The sequence below is a fragment of the Salvelinus alpinus genome, chromosome 16, assembly GCF_045679555.1.
Source record: "Salvelinus alpinus chromosome 16, SLU_Salpinus.1, whole genome shotgun sequence".
Lineage (NCBI taxonomy): Eukaryota > Metazoa > Chordata > Actinopteri > Salmoniformes > Salmonidae > Salvelinus > Salvelinus alpinus.
In genome coordinates, this window is record NC_092101.1 from 41215916 (window position 1) to 41237396 (window position 21481).

At 45.5% G+C, this 21481-nt stretch overlaps 2 protein-coding genes across 6 annotated transcripts in view; both read right to left on the minus strand.

The window, feature by feature from the left end:
* raver2 (ribonucleoprotein, PTB-binding 2) overlaps window positions 1-11739 on the minus strand; it is a 179129-nt gene extending 167390 nt beyond the window's left edge. For all 4 annotated transcript variants that reach the window (XM_071346244.1, XM_071346245.1, XM_071346243.1 and 1 more), the window contains exon 1: window positions 11435-11739. In XM_071346244.1, the coding sequence (XP_071202345.1) occupies window positions 11435-11683 (249 nt within the window). In that variant the 5' untranslated portion in view covers window positions 11684-11739. The remainder of the gene's footprint in view (window positions 1-11434) is intronic.
* Window positions 11740-16773: 5034 nt separating this feature from the next.
* Window positions 16774-21481, minus strand: part of cachd1 (cache domain containing 1) — a 151603-nt gene continuing 146895 nt past the window's right edge. For both annotated transcript variants that reach the window (XM_071346247.1, XM_071346246.1), the window contains exon 26: window positions 16774-20683. In XM_071346247.1, coding sequence (XP_071202348.1) covers window positions 20445-20683 — 239 coding nt within the window. In that variant the 3' untranslated portion in view covers window positions 16774-20444. The remainder of the gene's footprint in view (window positions 20684-21481) is intronic.

Sequence of the window (21481 nt, forward strand, 5' to 3'; positions counted from 1 at the left end):
TCTCTAGCTCTCTCCTCTCTCTCTCTAGCTCTCTCCTCTCTCTCTCTAGCTCTCTCCTCTCTCTCTAGCTCTCTCCTCTCTCTCTCTAGCTCTCTCCTCTCTCTCTCTAGCTCTCTCCTCTCTCTCTCTAGCTCTCTCCTCTCTCTCTCTAACTCTCTCCTCTCTCTCTCTAACTCTCTCCCCTCTCTCTCTAGCTCTCTCCTCTCTCTAGCTCTCTCCTCTCTAGCTCTCTCCTCTCTCTCTCTAGCTCTCTCCTCTCTCTCTCTAGCTCTCTCCTCTCTCTCTCTAGCTCTCTCCTCTCTCTCTCTAGCTATCTCCTCTCTCTCTCTAGCTCTCTCCTCTCTCTCTCTAGTTCTCTCCTCTCTCTCTCTCTCTCTCTCCTCTCTCTCTCTCGCTCTCTCCTCTCTCTCTCTAGCTCTCTCCTCTCTCTCTCTAGCTCTCTCCTCTCTCTCTCTAGCTCTCTCCTCTCTCTCTAGCTCTCTCCTCTCTCTCTCTAGCTCTCTCCTCTCTAGCTCTCTCCTCTCTCTCTCTAGCTCTCTCCTCTCTCTCTCTAGCTCTCTCCTCTCTCTCTCTAGCTCTCTCCTCTCTAGCTCTCTCCTCTCTCTCTCTAGCTCTCTCCTCTCTCTCTCTAGCTCTCTCCTCTCTCTAGCTCTCTCCTCTCTCTCTGTAGCTCTCTCCTCTCTCTCTCTAGCTCTCTCCTCTCTCTCTAGCTCTCTCTAGCTCTCTCCTCTCTCTCTCTGTAGCTCTCTCCTCTCTCTCTCTAGCTCTCTCCTCTCTCTCTCTAGCTCTCTCCTCTCTCTCTAGCTCTCTCTAGCTCTCTCCTCTCTCTCTCTAGCTCTCTCCTCTCTCTCTCTAGCTCTCTCCTCTCTCTCTCTAGCTCTCTCCTCTCTCTCTAGCTCTCTCCTCTCTCTCTCTAGCTCTCTCCTCTCTCTCTCTAGCTCTCTCCTCTCTCTCTCTAGCTCTCTCCTCTCTCTCTAGCTCTCTCTAGCTCTCTCCTCTCTCTCCAGGCATGGTTCTGTGAGAGGAGAAGCATCAGCGGCAGGTGGCATGCCCAAGGACAGGGCTCGTTTTCCGGTCAATTCGTCTGATCTTTCCCCATCTCTGTGTGTTCCTGGAGCTCAGGGCTCAGGTGGGCACAGCACACAGCCACCTCAGCAGCACAGCACACAGCAGCAAGGCAGAGGCTCCTCACATATCATGGCTCCAGCTGAAACCACCACACTGACTGAGCTATACAGAGATCTGCCACCAGCAAAACCCCTTTACAGCCACAGAGGTTACAATGGGCTTTCAAAGGCAAAGCTATAATGACATGTTAGAACCTTGCAATTCTTTCTAGGTGCATTTAGCCTACAACTCATAACAGCCACTTCAAATGTACACAGATATTAGATACAGAATGAAAGGGTTTGTGTTACATAACTACAAATACTTTTCAAATGTGCAGCTTTAGTACCATGTCATTCCATTCCCCAACTGCTCTGTGAATGATTGGAATTACAGTTTTCTGATCTTTACAAAGTCTAAGGATATCTGTGGGAAAGTGGGTCACAATATGTTGTGTGTACCCCAGGTGTTTCAGTCAGAATGTACATGAACTATACTGATATCAACGGTCAGTCCCAGCTTCCGAAATATACAATTGTAAAAGAGGATGAACACAGAATCGAACTACAATGATATAAAGAACTACTGATCCCACCAGGGAGGGAGTCTCAATAGCAGCTTCTGAGCCAGTGCCAGAGACAGACAGGCACTGGATAACAGCAGGCCAGCAGCAGGCAGCAAACTCCTGCCTCGCTTTCCACTCTGTCTCTCCCTCCACTCCACAGGCCAGGCTGCTACAGATCAGCAGGCGGCAGTAGGCAACTAAGACTTTTTTCTGCATTCAAAAGTCTTGGGCGGGCCGCCAAAGTCCAAACAGTAATATACAGTGTATATATATACAGTGGGGCAAAAAAGTATTTAGTCAGCCACCAATTGTGCAAGTTCTCCCACTTAAAAAGATGAGAGAGGCCTGTAATTTTCATCATAGGTACACTTCAACTATGACAGACAAAATGAGAAAAAAATATCCAGAAAATCACATTGTAGGATTTTAATGAATTTATTTTGAAAATAAGTATTTGGTCACCTACAAACAAGCAAGATTTCTGGCTCTCACAGACCTGTAACTTCTTCTTTAAGAGGCTCCTCTGTCCTCCACTCGTTACCTGTATTAATGGCACCTGTTTGAACTTGTTATCAGTATAAAAGAGACCTGTCCACAACCTCAAACAGTCACACTCCAAACTCCACTATGGCCAAGACCAAAGAGCTGTCAAAGGACACCAGAAACAAAATTGTAGACCTGCACCAGGCTGGGAAGACTGAATCTGCAATAGGTAAGCAGCTTGGTTTGAAGAAATCAACTGTGGGAGCAATTATTAGGAAATGGAAGACATACAAGACCACTGATAATCTCCCTCGATCTGGGGCTCCACGCAAGATCTCACCCCGTGGGGTCAAAATGATCACAAGAATGGTGAGCAAAAATCCCAGAACCACACGGGGGGACCTAGTGAATGACCTGCAGAGAGCTGGGACCAAAGTAACAAAGCCTACCATCAGTAACACACTACGCCGCCAGGGACTCAAATCCTGCAGTGACAGACGCGTCCCCCTGCTTAAGCCAGTACATGTCCAGGCCCGTCTGAAGTTTGCTAGAGAGCATTTGGATGATCCAGAAGAAGATTGGGAGAATGTCATATGGTCAGATGAAACCAAAATATAACTTTTTGGTAAAAACTCAACTCGTCGTGTTTGGAGGACAAAGAATGCTGAGTTGCATCCAAAGAACACCATACCTACTGTGAAGCATGGGGGTGGAAACATCATGCTTTGGGGCTGTTTTTCTGCAAAGGGACCAGGACGACTGATCCGTGTAAAGGACAGAATGAATGGGGCCATGTATCGTGAGATTTTGAGTGAAAACCTCCTTCCATCAGCAAGGGCATTGAAGAGGAAACGTGGCTGGGTCTTTCAGCATGACAATGATCTCAAACACACCGCCCGGGCAACGAACGAGTGGCTTCGTAAGAAGCATTTCAAGGTCCTGGAGTGGCCTAGCCAGTCTCCAGATCTCAACCCCATAGAAAATCTTTGGAGGGAGTTGAAAGTCCGTGTTGCCCAGCAACAGCCCCAAAACATCACTGCTCTAGAGGAGATCTGCATGGAGGAATGGGCCAAAATAGCAGCAACAGTGTGTGAAAACCTTGTGAAGACTTACAGAAAACGTTTGACCTCTGTCATTGCCAACAAAGGGTATATAACAAAGTATTGAGATAAACTTTTGTTATTGACCAAATACTTATTTTTCACCATAATTTGCAAATAAATTCATAAAAAATCCTACAATGTGATTTTCTGGAGAAAAAAAATCTAATTTTGTCTTTCATAGTTGAAGTGTACCTATGATGAAAATTACAGGCCTCTCTGATCTTTTTAAGTGGGAGAACTTGCACAATTGGTGGCTGACTAAATACTTTTTTGCCCCACTGTATATATATATTAGTATGTAGAAAAGTTAATGGACCAATAATTGTTTTTAATAAGATCATCTTTGAGAACTAACAATCACCAAAATAAAAGCTGGGGTGTCACACCACCTAAACCCCATTTTGATCCAGAAAAAAACTGCAGCAGACTTCTGTCGCTCTCTCTACTCCCTCCTTTTTCTCTGTCTGTCTACTCCCTCCTTCCTCTCTCTCTCTTTCTCTCACCCTACTATCTCTGTCTCCCCTCTCTCTCACTCCCTCCACTCTGTCTCCCTCCACTCTGTCTCTCTCTCTGTCTCCCTCCACTCTGTCTCCCTCCACTCTGTCTCCCTCCACCCTGTCTCTCTCTCTGTCTCCCTCCACTCTGTGTCTCTCTCTGTCTCCCTCCACTCTGTGTCTCTCTCTGTCTCCCTCCACTATGTGTCTCTCTCTGTCTCCCGCCACTCTGTGTCTCTCTCTGTCTCCCTCCACTCTGTGTCTCTCTCTGTCTCCCTCCACTCTGTGTCTCTCTCTGTCTCCCTCCACTGTGTCTCTCTCTGTCTCCCTCCACTCTGTGTCTCTCTCTGTCTCCCTCCACTGTGTCTCCCTCTACTCTGTCTCTCTCTGTCTCCCTCCACTCTGTGTCTCTCTCTGTCTCCCTCCACTGTGTCTCCCTCTACTCTGTGTCTCTCTCTGTCTCCCTCCACTCTGTGTCTCTCTCTGTCTCCCTCCACGGTGTGTCTCTCTCTGTCTCCCTCCACTGTGTGTCTCTCTCTGTCTCCCGCCACTCTGTGTCTCTCTCTGTCTCCCTCCACTGTGTCTCTCTCTGTCTCCCTCCACTGTGTGTCTCTCTCTGTCTCCCTCCACTCTGTGTCTCTCTCTGTCTCCCTCCACTGTGTCCCTCTCTGTCTCCCTCCACTGTGTCTCTCTCTGTCTCCCTCCACTGTGTCCCTCCACTCTGTGTCTCTCTCTGAAGACAGATACAACTCAAGAGCTCTGTTCATTCACTGTCCACGGTGTTTAAGCTTGACTGTCTTCAGGGATTATTGAAAAAAGAGGCCGTTAAAGACATGAGGGAGAGGAATAGTAAGTAGTATGTGTGGATGGAGAGGCTGTTGTGAAAGTAATAAAAAATACTTATATTTCAATGGAATTGCAGTATACAGTATGAAATGTCATACTGTGAACCAGGGACGTCGCTAGGCCTATTTTAGGGGGGCTTCTCTGTGATTTCTTTTTTTTTGTCAAACGTTCCATCGCATCTTAAACTTCGTACTGGGTGTGCACTAGGACCTGGGGAGGCTGCTGCTGCAGAGGCTGCTGCAAGCGCTAGTGACTGTTAGGCCTACTTGTAGCTAACATTCTGGTTAATGTTAGCTACTTCTGTGGCTTGAGACTGCTTGCTAACAGTAAACGGACAGGAAAAGGCTCTGACAGGACAGATTCATGCAGATAGGCTACGATGTGAATTTGTGGTAAATCAGAACAGATAGAGAGAGAGGGGGGAGTATGCCCAGACCCCCTAAAAGAGGCTTAGCCCCCCTATCCATGAATCTCTAGTTACGTCACTGCTGTGAATGCAACATATTTCCACTTTAAGTTGCCAGTAGCCTTTTCTTCTCAATCAGCTCTGATAATAACAGAGTAATAATTTATGTCATTTAGCAGACGCTCTAATCCAGAGCGATTCACAGTAGTGACTGTATACATTTCATACTTTTTTTCATACTGGTCCCCGTGGGTCCCCACACTCTGTAGCACCACGCTCTGTGGCACCACGCTCTGTAGCACCACACTCTGTAGCACCACAATCTGTAGCACCACACTCTGTAGCACCACAATCTGTGGCACCACGCTCTGTGGCACCACGCTCTGTGGCACCACGCTCTGTAGCACCATGCTCTGAAGCACCACACTCTGAAGCACCACGCTCTGTAGCACCACGCTCTGTAGCACCACGCTCTGTAGCACCACGCTCTGTAGCACCACGCTCTGAAGCACCACGCTCTGTAGCACCACGCTCTGTAGCACCACGCTCTGTAGCACCACGCTCTGTAGCAGCACGCTCTGTAGCACCACGCTCTGTAGCAGCACGCTCTGTAGCACCACGCTCTGTAGCACCACGCTCTGTAGCACCACGCTCTGTAGCACCACGCTCTGTAGCACCACGCTCTGTAGCACCACACTCTGTAGCACCACGCTCTGTAGCACCACGCTCTGTAGCACCACGCTCTGTAGAACCCGCTCTGAAGCGCCACGCTCTGTAGCGCCACGCTCTGTAGCACCATTCTCTGTAGCACCACGCTCTGTAGCACCACGCTCTGTAGCACCACGCTCTGGAGCACCACGCTCTGTAGCACCATGCTCTGTAGCACCACGCTCTGTAGCACCACACTCTGAAGCACCATGCTCTGTAGCACCACACTCTGTAGCACCACGCTCTGTAGCACCACACTCTGAAGCACCATGCTCTGTAGCACCACACTCTGAAGCACCACGCTCTGTAGCACCATGCTCTGGAGCACCATGCTCTACCAACTGAGCCACACAGGACCACACCCCCACATGATCTGTGGGCATGTGGTGAGTGGGCGTGTGGTAAAGGTAACTGTGCTCCACCACAGTGTGTAACCAGGCATCATGCTGCTCTAATGACCACCCCTCAGCAGGAGGCAGCTAGCTCTACAACAGTCAGCCAGGCAGCTAGCTCTACAACAGTCAGCCAGGCAGCTAGCTCTACAACAGTCAGCCAGGCAGCTAGCTCTACAACAGTCAGCCAGGCAGTTAGCTCTACAACAGTCAGCCAGGCAGCTAGCTCTACAACAGTCAGCCAGGCAGCTAGCTCTACAACAGTCAGCCAGGCAGCTAGCTCTACAACAGTCAGCCAGGCAGTTAGCTCTACAACAGTCAGCCAGGCAGCTAGATCTACAACAGTCAGCCAGGCAGCTAGCTCTACAACAGTCAGCCAGCTCTACAACAGCCAGCCAGGCAGCTAGCTCTACAACAGTCAGCCAGCTCTACAACAGCCAGCCAGGCAGCTAGCTCTACAACAGTCAGCCAGGCAGCTAGCTCTACAACAGTCAGCCAGGCAGCTAGCTCTACAACAGTCAGCCAGGCAGCTAGATCTACAACAGTCAGCCAGCTCTACAACAGACAGCTTCTACACCCAGGCTCAGAGTCAGGCATGCTGCACCACTCAGCTCCCTGTCAGCTATTTCAGTCCTCTTAGGGAGCTACTCAGGGAGTAGGATACCCATTATATCAATACTAATAATGACCTCTTCGAAATAATGGATTTGTATGCAGGCTTGCGTTTGTGTTTGTTTGTGCGTGGGGTTTTGTGTATGTTTGTGCATGTGATATTGAGTGTGTGCTGTGTGTGCAAGGTGGTGATGAAGAGTGTGTCTTGTTCTTTGAGGGGCAGATTTGACAACATCTGCTATTGACACATGCAGCAGTGCTATCCAGGAGAGGGCTGGGTAAAGAGGGTGACATACACACCACCTGCATGAGTCTCACCTGTTCCAGAGAGGCTCTAAATAATTGAACAACTTAGCTGACAGCAGGAGGTGAGTGGGTAGTTTGACGCCTCATCCTCCCCATCCCTCCCACCTCACCCCTTAACCCCCCCACCCCCACCCTGTATTCTGCCCCACTCTCATCGGCCCCACCATCTTTTTATCCAGGTTAGTCTCACGGAGATGAAATCTCTTTTGTAAGAGAGGACTGGTTGATGGAACAGAAACCATCTATATAGTGCATTCGGAAAGTATTCAGACCCCTTCCCCTTTTCCACATTTTGTTACATTACAACCTTATTCTAAAAATGATTTCATAAAAGCATTTCCTCATCAATCTGCACATAATACCCCATATAATAACAAAGTGAAAACAGGTACAGATTTTTTTGCAAATGTATTAAAAATAAAAAACATAAATACCCTATTTACATAAGTATTCAGAACCTTTGCTATGAGACTCGAAATTGAGCTCAGGTGCATCCTGTTTCTGTTGATCATCCTTGAGATGTTTCTACAACTTGATTGGAGTCCACCTGTGGTAAATTCAATTGATTGGACATTATTTGGAAAGGCACACACACCTGTCTATATAAGGTCCCACAGTTGACAGTACATGTCAGAGTAAAAACCAAGTCATGAGGTTGAAGGGAAATTGTCCGTATAGCGCCGAGACAGGATTGTGTCGAGGTACAGATCTGGGGAAGGGTACCAAAAAATGTCTGCAACATTGAAGGTCCCCAAGAACACAGTGGCCTCCACCATTCTTAAATGGAAGAAGTTTGGAACCACCTAGACTCTTCCTCAAGCTGGCCAACCGGCCAAACTGAGCAATTGACTGAGAAGGGCCTTGGTCAGAGAGGTGACCAAGAACCCGATGGTCACTCTGACAGAGCTCCAGAGTTCCTCTGTGGAGATGGGAGAAACTTCTAGAAGGACAACCATCTCTGCAGCACTCCACCAATCAGGCCTTTATGGTAGAGTGGCTAGACGGAAGCCACTCCTCAGTAAAAAGCACATGACAGCCCGCTTGGAGTTTGCCAAAAGGCACCTAAAGGACTCTCAGACCATGAGAAACAAGATTCTCTGATCTGATGAAACCAACATTGAACTCCTTGGCCTGAATTGCCGAGCGTTATGTCTGGAGGAATCCTGGCACCATCCCTACGATGAAGCATGGTGGTGGCAGCATCATGTTGTGGAGATGTTTTTCAGTGGCAGGGACTGGGAGACTAGTCAGGATTGAGGGAAAGATTAATGGAGCAAAGTACAGAGAGATACTTGGTGAAAACATGCTCAATAGCGCTCAGGACCTCAGACTGGGCGAAGGTTTACCTTCCAACAGGACAACGACCCTAAGCCATCAGCCAAGACAACACAGGAGTGGCTTCGGGACAAGTCTCTGAATATTGTTGAGTGGCCCAGCCAGAGCCCGGACTTGAACCCAATCGAACGTCTCTGGAGACGTGAAAATAGCTGTGCAGCAACGCTCCCCATCCAACCTGACAGAGCTTGAGAGGATCTGCAGAGAAGAATGGGAGAAACTCCCCAAAGACAGGTGTGCCAAGCTTGTAGCTTCATACAGTGAGGGAAAAAAGTATTTGATCCCCTGCTGATTTTGTACGTTTGCCCACTGACAAAGAAATTATCAGTCTATAATTTTAATGGTAGGTTTATTTGAACAGTGAGAGACAGAATAACAACAAAAATATCCAGAAAAATGCATGTCAAAAATGTTATAAATTGATTTGCATTTTAATGAGGGAAATAAGTATTTGACCCCTTCTCAATCAAAAAGATTTCTGGCTCCCAGGTGTCTTTCATACAGGTAACGAACGGAGATTAGGAGCACACTCTTAAAGGGAGTGCTCCTAATCTCAGTTTCTTACCTGTATAAAAGATACCTGTCCACAGAAGCAATCAATCAATCAGATTCCAAACTCTCCACCATGGCCAAGACCAAAGAGCTCTCCAAGGATGTCAGGGACAAGATTGTAGACCTACACAAGGCTGGAATGGGCTACAAGACCATCGCCAAGCAGCTTGGTGAGAAGGTGACAACAGTTTCTGTGATTATTCGCAAATGGAAGAAACACAAAAGAACTGTCAATCTCCCTCAGCCTGGGGCTCCATGCAAGATCTCACCTCGTGGAGTTGCAATGATCATGAGAACGGTGAGGAATCAGCACAGAACTACACAGGAGGATCTTGTCAATGATCTCAAGGCAGCTGGGACCATAGTCATCAAGAAAACAATTGGTAACACACTATGCCGTGAAGGACTGAAATCCTGCAGCGCCCGCAAGGTCCCCCTGCTCAAGAAAGCACATATACATGCCCGTCTGAAGTTTGCCAATGAACATCTGAATGATTCAGAGGACAACTGGGTGAACGTGTTGTGGTCAGATGAGACCAAAATGGAGTTCTTTGGCATCAACCCAACTTGCCGTGTTTGGAGGAGGAGGAATGCTGCCTATGACCCCAAGAAACCATCCCCACCGTCAAACATGGAGGTGGAAACATTATGCTTTGGGGGTGTTTTTCTGCTAAAGGGACAGGACAACTTCACCGCATCAAAGGGACGATGGACGGGGCCATGTACCGTCAAATCTTGGGTGAAAACCTCCTTCCCTCAGCCAGGGTATTGAAAATGGGTCGTGGATGGGTATTCCAGCATGACAATGACCCAAAACACACGGCCAAGGCAACAAAGGAGTGGCTCAAGAAGAAGCACATTAAGGTCCTGGAGTGGCCTAGCCAGTCTCCAGACCTTAATCCCATAGAAAATCTGTGGAGGGAGCTGAAGGTTCGAGTTGCCAAACGTTTTTCTGGATTTTTTTGTTGATATTCTGTCTCTCACTGTTCAAATAAACCTACCATTAAAATTATAGACTGATCATTTCTTTGTCAGTGGGCAAACGTACAAAATCAGCAGGGGATCAAATACTTTTTTCCCTCACTGTACCCTACGAAGACTCCAGGCTGTAATCGCTGCCAACGGTGCTTCAACATAGTACTGAGTAAAGTGTCTGAATACTTATGTAAATGTGATATTTCCACTTTTGATTTGTAATACATTTGCAAAAATGTCTAAAAACCTGTATTTGCTTTGTCATTATGGGTTATTGTGTGTAGACTGATGAGGTGAAAAAAACAATGTAATCAATTTTAGAACACGGCTGTAACGTAACAAAATGTGGAAAAAGTCGAGGGGTCTGAATACTTTCCGAATGCACTGTATCCTCCATCAACCTCCATCAGCTCTCTCTCAACCTGCTTTTCTGCTATATCTTCTCTCCCTACCTCTCTCCATCCCCTTCCCGTTCATCTGAGGGGTATCAGCAGGGCTATAGATCTGACACCATCCAACCTGGACAAGGACACCATTAAAATGGGGCTAGTCAGGCTCCTACTATACTGGGGGGGGGGGGGAAATAGGCTGGGAATGGGCTGAGGTTGAGGAGGGGATATGGAGAGGTTTGGGAGGATGGGGGAGAGCAGACAGGTTACATAAGCCAGAGATGGTTTTCCATTTCCATCAACCTGGTAGCCTCCTTATGGTGCAGACAGCAGAGTGGATCTGTTTAAATATGTTGCTCTCCTGTGTGTGTGGATTCTGGGAAAACCCACTTACTCACATGGGAACTGTGGTGCACAGACTGTGTGTGTGTGTGTTTTAAAATCAATGGCTTGACGTGCAATGAAATTCCCTTATAACTTAATATACTGTATATTGGATAGTTGTAGTATTATGATATGGTCGTACTGCGTAATCAGGAATAACATATTGTAATGCTCGATTTGGTTGTCATGTTGCAAAATGTAAACCAAATAGCCCATATCAGACAAACTAAAAAGTTTCATGTGAAGTGGATGTCTACGCAGATAAAGGCATAACATTGCTCTTGGCTTCGCTTCTATTTGCTCAATTGTAAGCTACTGGCAAATATTTGTGTGCATTGGTCACATTGTAGAAATGATTAACAAACTCGAGGCCACTGTCTGATATCTTTCCTCGCTACATTGTAACAACAAAATATAACAAGCCCGGTGCGCGTCCATAGTTAAATGCCTTTCAGCATTTACATTGTATAACTGTCTTTGTAGGTTTTAGACTGATGCATTACAAACTTCTACTATTTAACAGTAATGTGGATATCGAATGAGAGTGGCAGGTCGCAGAGCCTCGACAATACTCGCAGCAAAATTAAGGGATTTCTCAAACCGTTTAAGTTAATTAGGCCCAATATTCGTTTTGGTCCAAATGAACTACACATAAGTATAGCAAAGTATTGCATATTAGCACACCTGAAATTATTTTAATATTCCAGAGAGCCGCAAGAGTAGCGCAACAAAACAACTTTCACTCCATCTGTCAGAATACAGAAAAGTGTAGGTTACCTGGTTGGTTGTATCTTGTGGAAGGTTTTTAATGAGGATTTTCCTCCTGTTGCTCAGCTCGCGGCGAGTTCTCTCTAGCCTCTTCTCAATTTCCTCCGGTTCCAAATCGGGTAAGTCTCTGAGACTGGTCCCCTCCGATGCTGCTTCCTCATCCTGCCGGCTCTCCGGGCTGTCAGAATCCGGGAAATTTGCACTTTCCTGGTTCAAAGAGTGAACGGTCGGCGGCTGGATGGAGGAAGCTGCCGCCATCTTGAGTAGCTGTGATAGAAAGTGAGTGGAGGCAGTGATAGGTGGGCGTCTGTGTTTCTGTCGCTCCCATCTGAGTGAGAGAGAGCAGACGGGAAAGGTACGCACATGAAGCCAGGCCCCGGCGCGCTACTGTAGGCTACCCCGGACGATTGGCGACCCCCACCGTTTACAAAATGTATAAGTGGGCACTATTAAACAATAACGAGTATTGTATCGCCATCCTGTGGTAGACTATACCCCATAGCTAATGAACTAATGCTACCTGTCAATAAGCACGTTATAGAGAGGCTATATCCAATACTGAGAAGAGGACAATCAACTAGCCTACAGGTTGCATAATTCGTTTTATGATAAAGCATAATGCATACATACTGTTTTCAAATAAACATTGCTCTCCAACAGTATGTGGACACACCCTTCAAATGAGTGGATTTAGCTATTTCCCCCACATCTGTTGCTGACAGGTGTATACAATCGAGTACAAAAGCCATGCAATCTTCATAGACAAATATTGGCAATAGAATGGCCTTACTGAAGAGCTCAGAGACGTTCAACGTGGCACCGTCATAGGATGCCACCTTTCCAACAAGTCAGTTCGTCAAATTTCTGCCCTACTAGAGCTGCCCTGGTCAACTGTAAGTGCTGTTATTGTCTAGGAGCAAATATGTCTCAGCCGCAAAGTGGTAGGCCACACAAGCTCACAAAACGGTGCCACCGGGTGCTGAAGCGAGTAGTCTGTCTTTGGTTTCAACACTCACTACAGAGTTCCAAACTGCCTCTGAAAGCAACATCAGCACAAGAACGGTTCATCGGGAGCTTCATGAAATGGGTTTCCATGGCCGAACAGCTGCATACAAGCCTAAGATCACCATACGCTATGCAAAGCGTCGGCTGGAGTGACGTAAAGCTCGCCACCATTGGACTCTGGAGCAGTGGAAATACGTTCTCTGGAGTGATGAATCACTCTTCACCATCTGGCAGTCTGACGGAAGAATCTGGGTTTGGCGGATGCCAGGGGAACGCTACCAGTTCCAATGCATAGTGCCAACTGTACAGTTTGTGGAGGAAGAATAATGGTCTGGGACTGTTTTTCATGGTTCGGGCTAGGCCCCTTAGTTCCAGTGAAGGGAAATCTTAACGGCTACAGCATCTAGACAATTATGGAAAGACATAGTTTCTGTTTTAAAGCTAATGTTTGTCACGCCCTGACCTTAGAGAGCCGTTTTATTTCTCTATTTGGTGAGGTCAGGGTGTGATGTGGGGTGGGCATTCTATGTTCTATGTTTTGTATTTCTTTGTTTTGGCCGGTGTAACAGTATAACTTCATGGCGTCCCCTCGCCCCGACCCGGGCGCGAACCAGGGACCCTCTGCACACAACAACGGTCGCCCACGAAGCATCGTTACCCATCGCTCCACAAAGGCCGCGGCCCTTGCAGAGCAAGGGGCAACACTACTTCTAGGTTTCAGAGCAAGTGACGTAACTGATTGAAACGCTACTAGTGCGTACCCGCTAACTAGCTAGCCATTTCACATCCGTTACACTCACCCCCCTTTCAACCTCCTCCTTTTCCGCAGCAACCAGTGATCCGGGTCAACAGCATCAATGTAACAGTATCACTTTACGCCGTCCCCTCGCCCCGACACGGGCGCGAACCAGGGACCTTCTGCACACATCAACAACTGACACCCACGAAGCGTCGTTACCCATCGCTCCACAAAAGCCGCGGGGGGGGCAACACTACTTCTAGGTTTCAGAGCAAGTGACGTAACTGATTGAAACGCTACTAGCGCGTACCCGCTAACTAGCTAGCCATTTCACATCCGTTACACCGGGTATGGTTCTCAATCAGGGACAGCTGTCTATCGTTGTCTCTGATTGGGAACCATACTTAGGCAGCCCTTTTTCCCACCTGTCTTTGTGGGTAGTTAACTTTGTTTGTGGCACATAGCCCTTAAGCTTCACAGTTGTTTTGTATTGTTTATTGTTTTTGTTGGCGTCACCTAAATAAAAGGAATATGTACGCTCACCACGCTGCGCTTTGTCCAGTTCTTTTGACGGCCGTGACAATGTTGAGATGATATCGGAGTGAGAATGACGTGCTCTGCATGCACGTTCGGTATTTGGCCATGATTACAACAAGATAGTCTAGCCGGCTAACTACCAATCTAAATATTGACATGGGTAATTGTCAGCTAATTGAGGGACTGACAAGAGAAAAACTGCTGATGCACAACCAAATGTAGACATTGCACCTGGTGTATTCCACTATTCTTACTCTCGATAGTAAGGCGAGACCTCGACTGAGTAAAAAAAAAAAATCTAATTCAAATAAATATTGTTCAAATATACATTGCTCTCCAACAGACACTCCTTGCAATGTAGGATACAGGCCATACTTTATTTTGCCTATAAATAAGAAATATACCCTAACATACAAACAGTGGGAAATGGAGTAACGTTCCCCTGCTGTGCAGATTATAAACCTGAATGGCCAGGTCTTCTCTCAGCCAGCCAGAGTCAGTCAATCCTTTTCCTGCGGGTGGAGGGTGCCACCCAGTCAGACTGAGCGGTGAATGGCAGCTTTCCTCCAGGGCCCCCACAATGACCATGTGCGTGTCAGACCTGAATGTATAAATTGCAACCCACTTAGTTGTGCAGAAAATATTTCCTATGTTTATAAAAAGGGGAGAAAATAAACCAATCATCATGCAAATATGATGCTCCGTTTACCTAGTGAGATTTTTGGCAGCTCTACAAATAGTGCTACACTATCACGACGAAGGGATGGAAACATCCTGCTCTCAACTGGCAAATTAAATTACAGTCTTCAGACTAAAGCAGAACTATACCTCGTTTATGCGTAATTACAGCAATCAAACTAACCCACTTCATGTCTGACGGGAGGTTGAATAAAATAGTTATTCAATGGATATAGGCTATAACAAGATGGGCTTGAATGAGAGTGTTCTCGAAACCGTACTGTATGTGAGCCTACTAGCAAAATGTCTCAGTATCCGTACAGATTGGAAGACAATCAATCAACTGTGTTTTCTCTGAAATGATGGTCAGTGATGCTGGTCAGTAACAAGATGCTGAAGAGACATGATGTATCCCAATCAGAGATTAACAGAAACACCCCTCAAGAGAACAATCTCTCTCATACACACATCATTGTATTCCCCTCATGCCATAAAAATTCCTCATCAAAGTTTGTCACATTTTTCATCCATGCAAATCAGAGAAAGTCTTTCACATGTAAAAGGAAAGGCAGGCTATCCAACCAGATACCAGCGGGGATGATGTGTTGGTCTGCACTTCTGTGACAATGATTCACAGCTCCACCGAGTGGGAGTATGAGAAGAAACAAGGAAACGTCAGCGCTCGATCGTTGGGACCTGTGAGTGGGTGTCAGCGAGTGGCTGAATGGGGCAACGCAGGAACCTGGGACACATGTTTATGTTATGTAGGCGGACCGAACCTTGAACCCTGAATGGCTGGGAGTGAGGTGCTCTGTGTGTGTAGGAGTAAACATTATCAATTCAGGGATGGCGATAAAATCATCTTCATTGTAGATCTATCTATTTCACCCATTTACATTGTCATTCCTTGCTTTAATCCAGGACACTGGATGGTTGTCCTCACCATTCAGGTACACATTTATTTGGGATTGAAGAACAGAAAATTACAGAATGGATTAAGCATGAGCAGGACCCCTACCCTCGCTCACCTACCCAATTTCCCTTCAACATAACCATCCCCATGTTCCCTGATGTTAATGGTACATCAGCCTCAACCAGTGGTCCTCCTGAGATGCATAGATGACGAGGAGATGCAAATAAGTACATGCCTACTTCAGAATAAGCTAGCCTGTTAGTTCATGTGTATGCTTCCTCCTCAGTTGTCAGAGAATGCCTTGGGTACACCCTGAATGGCCTGAGGAAAGTGAGTGCTCTAATTCAGAGCAGATCCATGGCAGAGAGAGGGAGAAAGAGTGAGAGGAGCCACTCCTCTTCCCCCTGCGGGCCCTGGCCCATCCTTCAGCACTGCAGAGCAAGCTGGTCCACTTTCCTGCCCTGCTGCCTATGGTCATTAAGGAAGAACATCCACCATGACCTTTCTCTTTATCTGAAGAAACTTAGATTAGAAATGTGGAGAGAAGACCTGGTTAGATAAAAGACCGAATGCCACTTCAGTATTTACCCATTATTCACAACTGCTATAGTGTGTGTAGATCTTCCTTAACCTCTTTACATTCATAGACCTACACATCATATTCAATACATTGATGCCAAGACATCAATTCATCACTTTAGGCACATAGTCTCTTTTAGAGGTGGTGAATGTGACTACAAGGAAACTCATAGAATCAAAACACAAAACAAAACTCTATATGCCAATTAAGATGTACAGAAAGGCTTATAAATAAATATCAATAAATCAAATGTATTTATAAAGCCCTTTTTACATAAGCAGATGTCAAAGTGTTATACAGAAACCCAGCCTAAAACCTCAAACAGCAAGCAATGCAGATGTAGAAGCACTATATAAAGCATAGCTCTTCCCCTATCTCCCCCACAATGAACTACTGCTACAGTAGCTGGAACATGCTGAAAACAGAGGGCAGTTAGCCTGTGGGTTTGAAAGGCCATTGTCTAGTACCATTCAGTTGCCCTAAAATTACCTTTCCACCCCAGTCTAATCCAACAATAAATATGGGTTGGTGGCTAACAGGAATATGGGCCTGACACGGAGGCAAGATAAAGGAGCAGGTAATCCTCCCCATCAGTTCATCCTACTGTATCTGTACTGGCAGGTGGGACATGGTGCCCTACAGACTGACCTAGGAACATCAGATTATGAAATGATCATTCTAGGAGTTGTAGGCCTACTAAGTTGATGCATTGTGATTGTGTCTGCCATGGGTGGTACTTAAGGTGGCATGTTATTGCTGAACTAAGATGTGATTAATGCTGTCTAAAGGGAGTAGTACATGATGGTACACCGTGAATGAAATATTGAGGCAGTACAGTACATGGTACACAGTGAACTGTAACATAGTAAATGGGAAATACATACAAAGGCAAGTGGTTTTAAGTGTAACATGGATTTTTTTTTATATATCACATTCACATTGCAATATATCTCCATTTTATAACTGTATATGTTACACTGGAAGTTCTTTCAGTACATTAATTAAATTCATAGTGTTCGGTATACACAAGATTATACTTTCTTACAACAGCTGGTAAATACTGTTCATGCTCTCTCGCGTCAAAAACGTAATTACAATATAGTCTCAGTAAATGTAGCTCTTGTTTTTCAGATTCAAACAAAAAATCTAAACATCAGACCCACTTACAGTACCAGTCAAAAGTTGACACACCTACTCATTCAAGAGTCTTTCTTTACTTTTACTATTTTCAACATACTACATTCCCATATTGAAGACATCAAAACTATGAAATAACATTTATGGAATAAAGTAGACCAAAAAAAGTGTTAAACATATCAAAATATATTTGAGATTCTTCAAAGTAGCCACCCTTTGCCTTGATGACAGCTTTGCACACTGTTGGCATTCTCTCAACCAGCTTCATGAGGTAGTCACCTGGATGCACTTCAGGTGCCTTGTTAAAAGTTAATTTGTGGAATTTCTATCCTTATTAATACATTTGAGCCAATCAGTTGTGTTGTGACAAGGTAGGGGTGGTATACAGAAGATAGCCCTATTTGGTAAAAGACCAAGTCCATATTATGGCAAGGACAGCTGAAATAAGTAAAGCGAAACGACAGTCCATCACAAAAACCATCAAGCGTTATGATGAAACTGGCTCTCATGAGGATCGCCACAGGAAAGGAAGACCCAGAGTTACGTCTATTGCAGAGGATAAGTTCATTAGAAGTACCAAATAAATGCTTCACAGACTTCAAGTAACAGACACATCTCAACATCAACTGTTCAGAGGAGACTGCGTGAATCAGGCCTTCATGGTTGCGTTGCTGCAGAGAAACCACTACTAAAGAACACCAATAAGAAGAAGAGACTTGCTTGGGCCAAGAAACACGAGCAATGGACATTAGACCGGTGGAAATCTGTCCTTCGGTCAGATTTTTTTTATTTTTGGTTCCAACTGCTGTGTTTTTGTGAGACGCAGAGTAGGTGAACATATGATCTCCGCATGTGTGGTTCCCACGTGAAGCATGGAGGAGGAGATGTGATGGTATGGGGGTGCTTTGCTCGTGACACTGTCAGTGATATATTTCAAATTCAAGGCACACTTAACCAGCATGGCTACCACAGCATTCTGCAGCGATACAGATGACCTGGCCTCCACAATCACCGACCTCAACCCAATTGAGATGGTTTGGGATGAGTTGGACTGCAGAGTGAAGAAAAAGCAGCCAACAACTGCTCAGCATATATGTGGAAACTCCTTCAAGACTGTTGGTAAAGCATTCCAGGTGAAGCTGGTTGCGAGAATGCCAAGAGTGTGCAAAGCTGTCAGAGGCAAAGGGTGGCTACTTTGAAGAATCTAAAATCTCAAATATATTTTGGTTTGTTTAACACTTTTTTGGTTACTACATGATTCCATATGTGTATTTCATAGTTTTGATGTCTTCACTATTATTCTACAAGGTAGAAAATAGTAAAAATAAAGAAAAACCCTTGAATGAGTAGGTGTGTCCAATCTTTTGACTGGTACTGTATGTTTTGGTGCCGCACCGTTGGAAATATGCACCAACCCGACGTGACAAAATCGGGGTGTATATTCCCAGAGCTGTGTAGTGTTATGAGTAACGTCCAGTGCTATAATTTCAGTGGTGGTGGTTATGAACAGGACAGTAGGAGATAACTGACTAAAACGAATTACTGCTTTTAACTACAGTGAGACTAGAGTACCACAATATCCCATAATATGAGCTGTAGCGTTAGGTGACATGGCATTATTATTCAATGAAAAGGTACTCTAGAACTAAAGTTGAGGTCAATTATATTTCAATTCAGGAAGTAACACGATATTCAATTTCTAAGAATAGAAATGAAATTGACCCATATCCTGTCTAGAACTAATCCAACTCAACGAACAGGGAGAAAGTTCCACTGCAGTCTAAAATAAAATCTCTTCTTGACAATTGACATTGTCTTCTGACATTTTGACCCTACATGGTTCAACAAAAATTTGATTTGAAAGACTTTAAAATCTTCAACTTTAAGTGTCTAAAATACAACTATGTCAGTCTGTCTTCCATCCAATATGGACCTAAAGAAAGGTAGACCTAATAACATCCAAGGTGTCGCAAACCATGAACTGAAAAATATCACAAAAAACAAATATCTGAGCATCATTTTGAGTACACAATATTTCATTTCCAACATACAAATATGGAGTGCAACACATGAATAGCTATGTGACTTTTAAAAAGGTTTCGATCGGGGGTAAAAAAAAAACACGAGACATTCTTCACCCAAACTAAATGAATACAATATGACTTGATTTGGAGAAGTTCATCCATGAATCACATGACAAAACACTTGTTATAACGGGGAAATTACTCATCAGAAAATCAGGCGGACTGCTGAAACCAAAATTATTTCATCTCTATTCACTAATTACACTTTCAAAACAATTAAACAATGTAATAATGCTTTCAATTGAGATGCTCTGACCACTTCCATACAATCAGACCAAACACACACACACACACACACACACACACACACACACACACACACACACACGCCATTACAGTTGCACAACCTGTGTACACACACACCTCTCTTCAACAGTGATAGGTCCCACAGGCATAGAGACAGAAAGAGTCATAGCTTGGCCCACCAGGTCCAGATGTTAGTGTGAGGGGGTCAGATAAGACAGACCAACCAATCCCTCTCACCAGCTCTATGCCTTAATGTTCAGGCAGATAACAGGGCACCAAAGTGTGGGAATGGCTCTCCTGTGTGTCTGAGTCATTCTGCCAGGGTCCTGCATTGCGTTGACACAAACCAGCCCTAGACTGGTGGTTGCCTGGTAGGGTGGATTAGTGAATACAATGTATTGTATTCAGCTTGTTCAGTCAGGACAAAGAGTTCAACTAATTTCACCTTCACAACAATAACAATGATTTTCTGATTCTCAACTGAAAATAATCCAAAGGATAACCTGTGTCAGATATGTGTTGAATAACCACTTCCTCTTCATGATGTGTCTTTAACAGGAAGTGAGGGGCATGTGCAGCAGGGACACACTGTGGTCCATGATCAGCCACTGTGGTTACCTTGGCAACCAGAGTTCATTCAGTTCAGCTCCAGCCACTGTCAGGCGCGCATCTGATCATTCTCAAATCCAGTTCAATAAATAGTAGAAAAATAATCCTTTATTTCTTATTTGTTATCTTCTTAAAAATCTGAGATGCTTTGTTTACACTTTTAAACAAGTTCAGAGCCCTTTTGAATTAAAGAGGCCTCCACCACACCCCCCATGTTTCTGAGCAGGGCTATACTGGGCTACAGAAGCTAGTGTTCCTCAACAGAGGTGGAGTGTGTGAACTTCAAGGAGTCCTCCAGGAGGGGGACTGCTCTGTTCTCCCCAGCCCAACTCCTTTCACCCTGGCTTGGCACAGTGGGAGCACACATGGGTGGTGGAGTCTGGAGTTGGTAGTGGTAGTGTTGGATGAATAGCTAGTAGTGATGTTGCCAGGCAGAGGGCTGGTGGGGTTGGAGGAGAGCTGAGGCCTGTGTAGGGATCGGGTATAGAGGATCAGCACTCTGCGTCCACACTGTGCACGGTGACTGCTGCCTGCAGGTGGTGTGTGTGGAGCTGGTGGTGGGGCGGGTGGCGGTACGGGTGGAACTTGTGGCTGAGCAGCGCCGCCGTCTGAGGGGGCGTGTCCAGATCCAGGTCGTCGTCGTGATTCCCCACGTCCACGCCGGCCGACAAGGGGTCGTTGTTGCAGGGAGGGTTTTCACTGTCCTCCTGAGGACTCATGGTGCTGTAACCTGTTGCGACACATAGGAACACAGACGTTAATACACATCTATGTAAAAAACACAGGCATTCATAAAAGGAGATAAGTATACAAGCACACTGTGATAGACCAATAGAGACTTCAAAAGAGAATCAGCAAGACTTTACACACCAGAGTATACGTCCATCGATCTATAATTACAGTTTAGGGAATAACATTCTAAGCCATCACACCTCATTAATTACGTGTGTGACATCTCAATCATTGTAGAAAGGTCTGGAGAAGGAGAGCTGTATGTGCAGTGAGTGGTGTGTGTGTACGTTGCACGTGAGCTGGTATGAAGGGACGAGTTAAGGAACGTTTGTGCCCCTGCAGTGGAGAGAAAGAGAGCGATAGCAATCAGAGGGGGATTGCCAATTTGAATCAATCCTTCCATCTCCAACACCTCTCCAACTTCCCTCCCTCCTCCACCGACTCCCCACAGATCACTGACATTAAAGCATCATTACATATCTGCCGCCTCCGATACTGCCAAATCCCAACATTTAGCATCCCTCAGACACTTTAGTTCTAGAAGACGAAGCATCAACTTTTATAAAACAGTCCAACTGTGGAAAGAGGAGAATCGTCACTGCTGTGCTGAGTGTAATGGAAGGTAGGTATGTGGAAGATGGGAGAAGGAATGGGCATCTATTGGTATATATCTAAGCGAAACAAAGAGGTACTGATATAACCTGGCTAGTAGAGCTTCTGAAGGTCACTTAGGCTTTTGACATGTTCTCTAATTCTGTCAGAGAGAACTATGGGGAGGACTTCAATGGGATCCGGA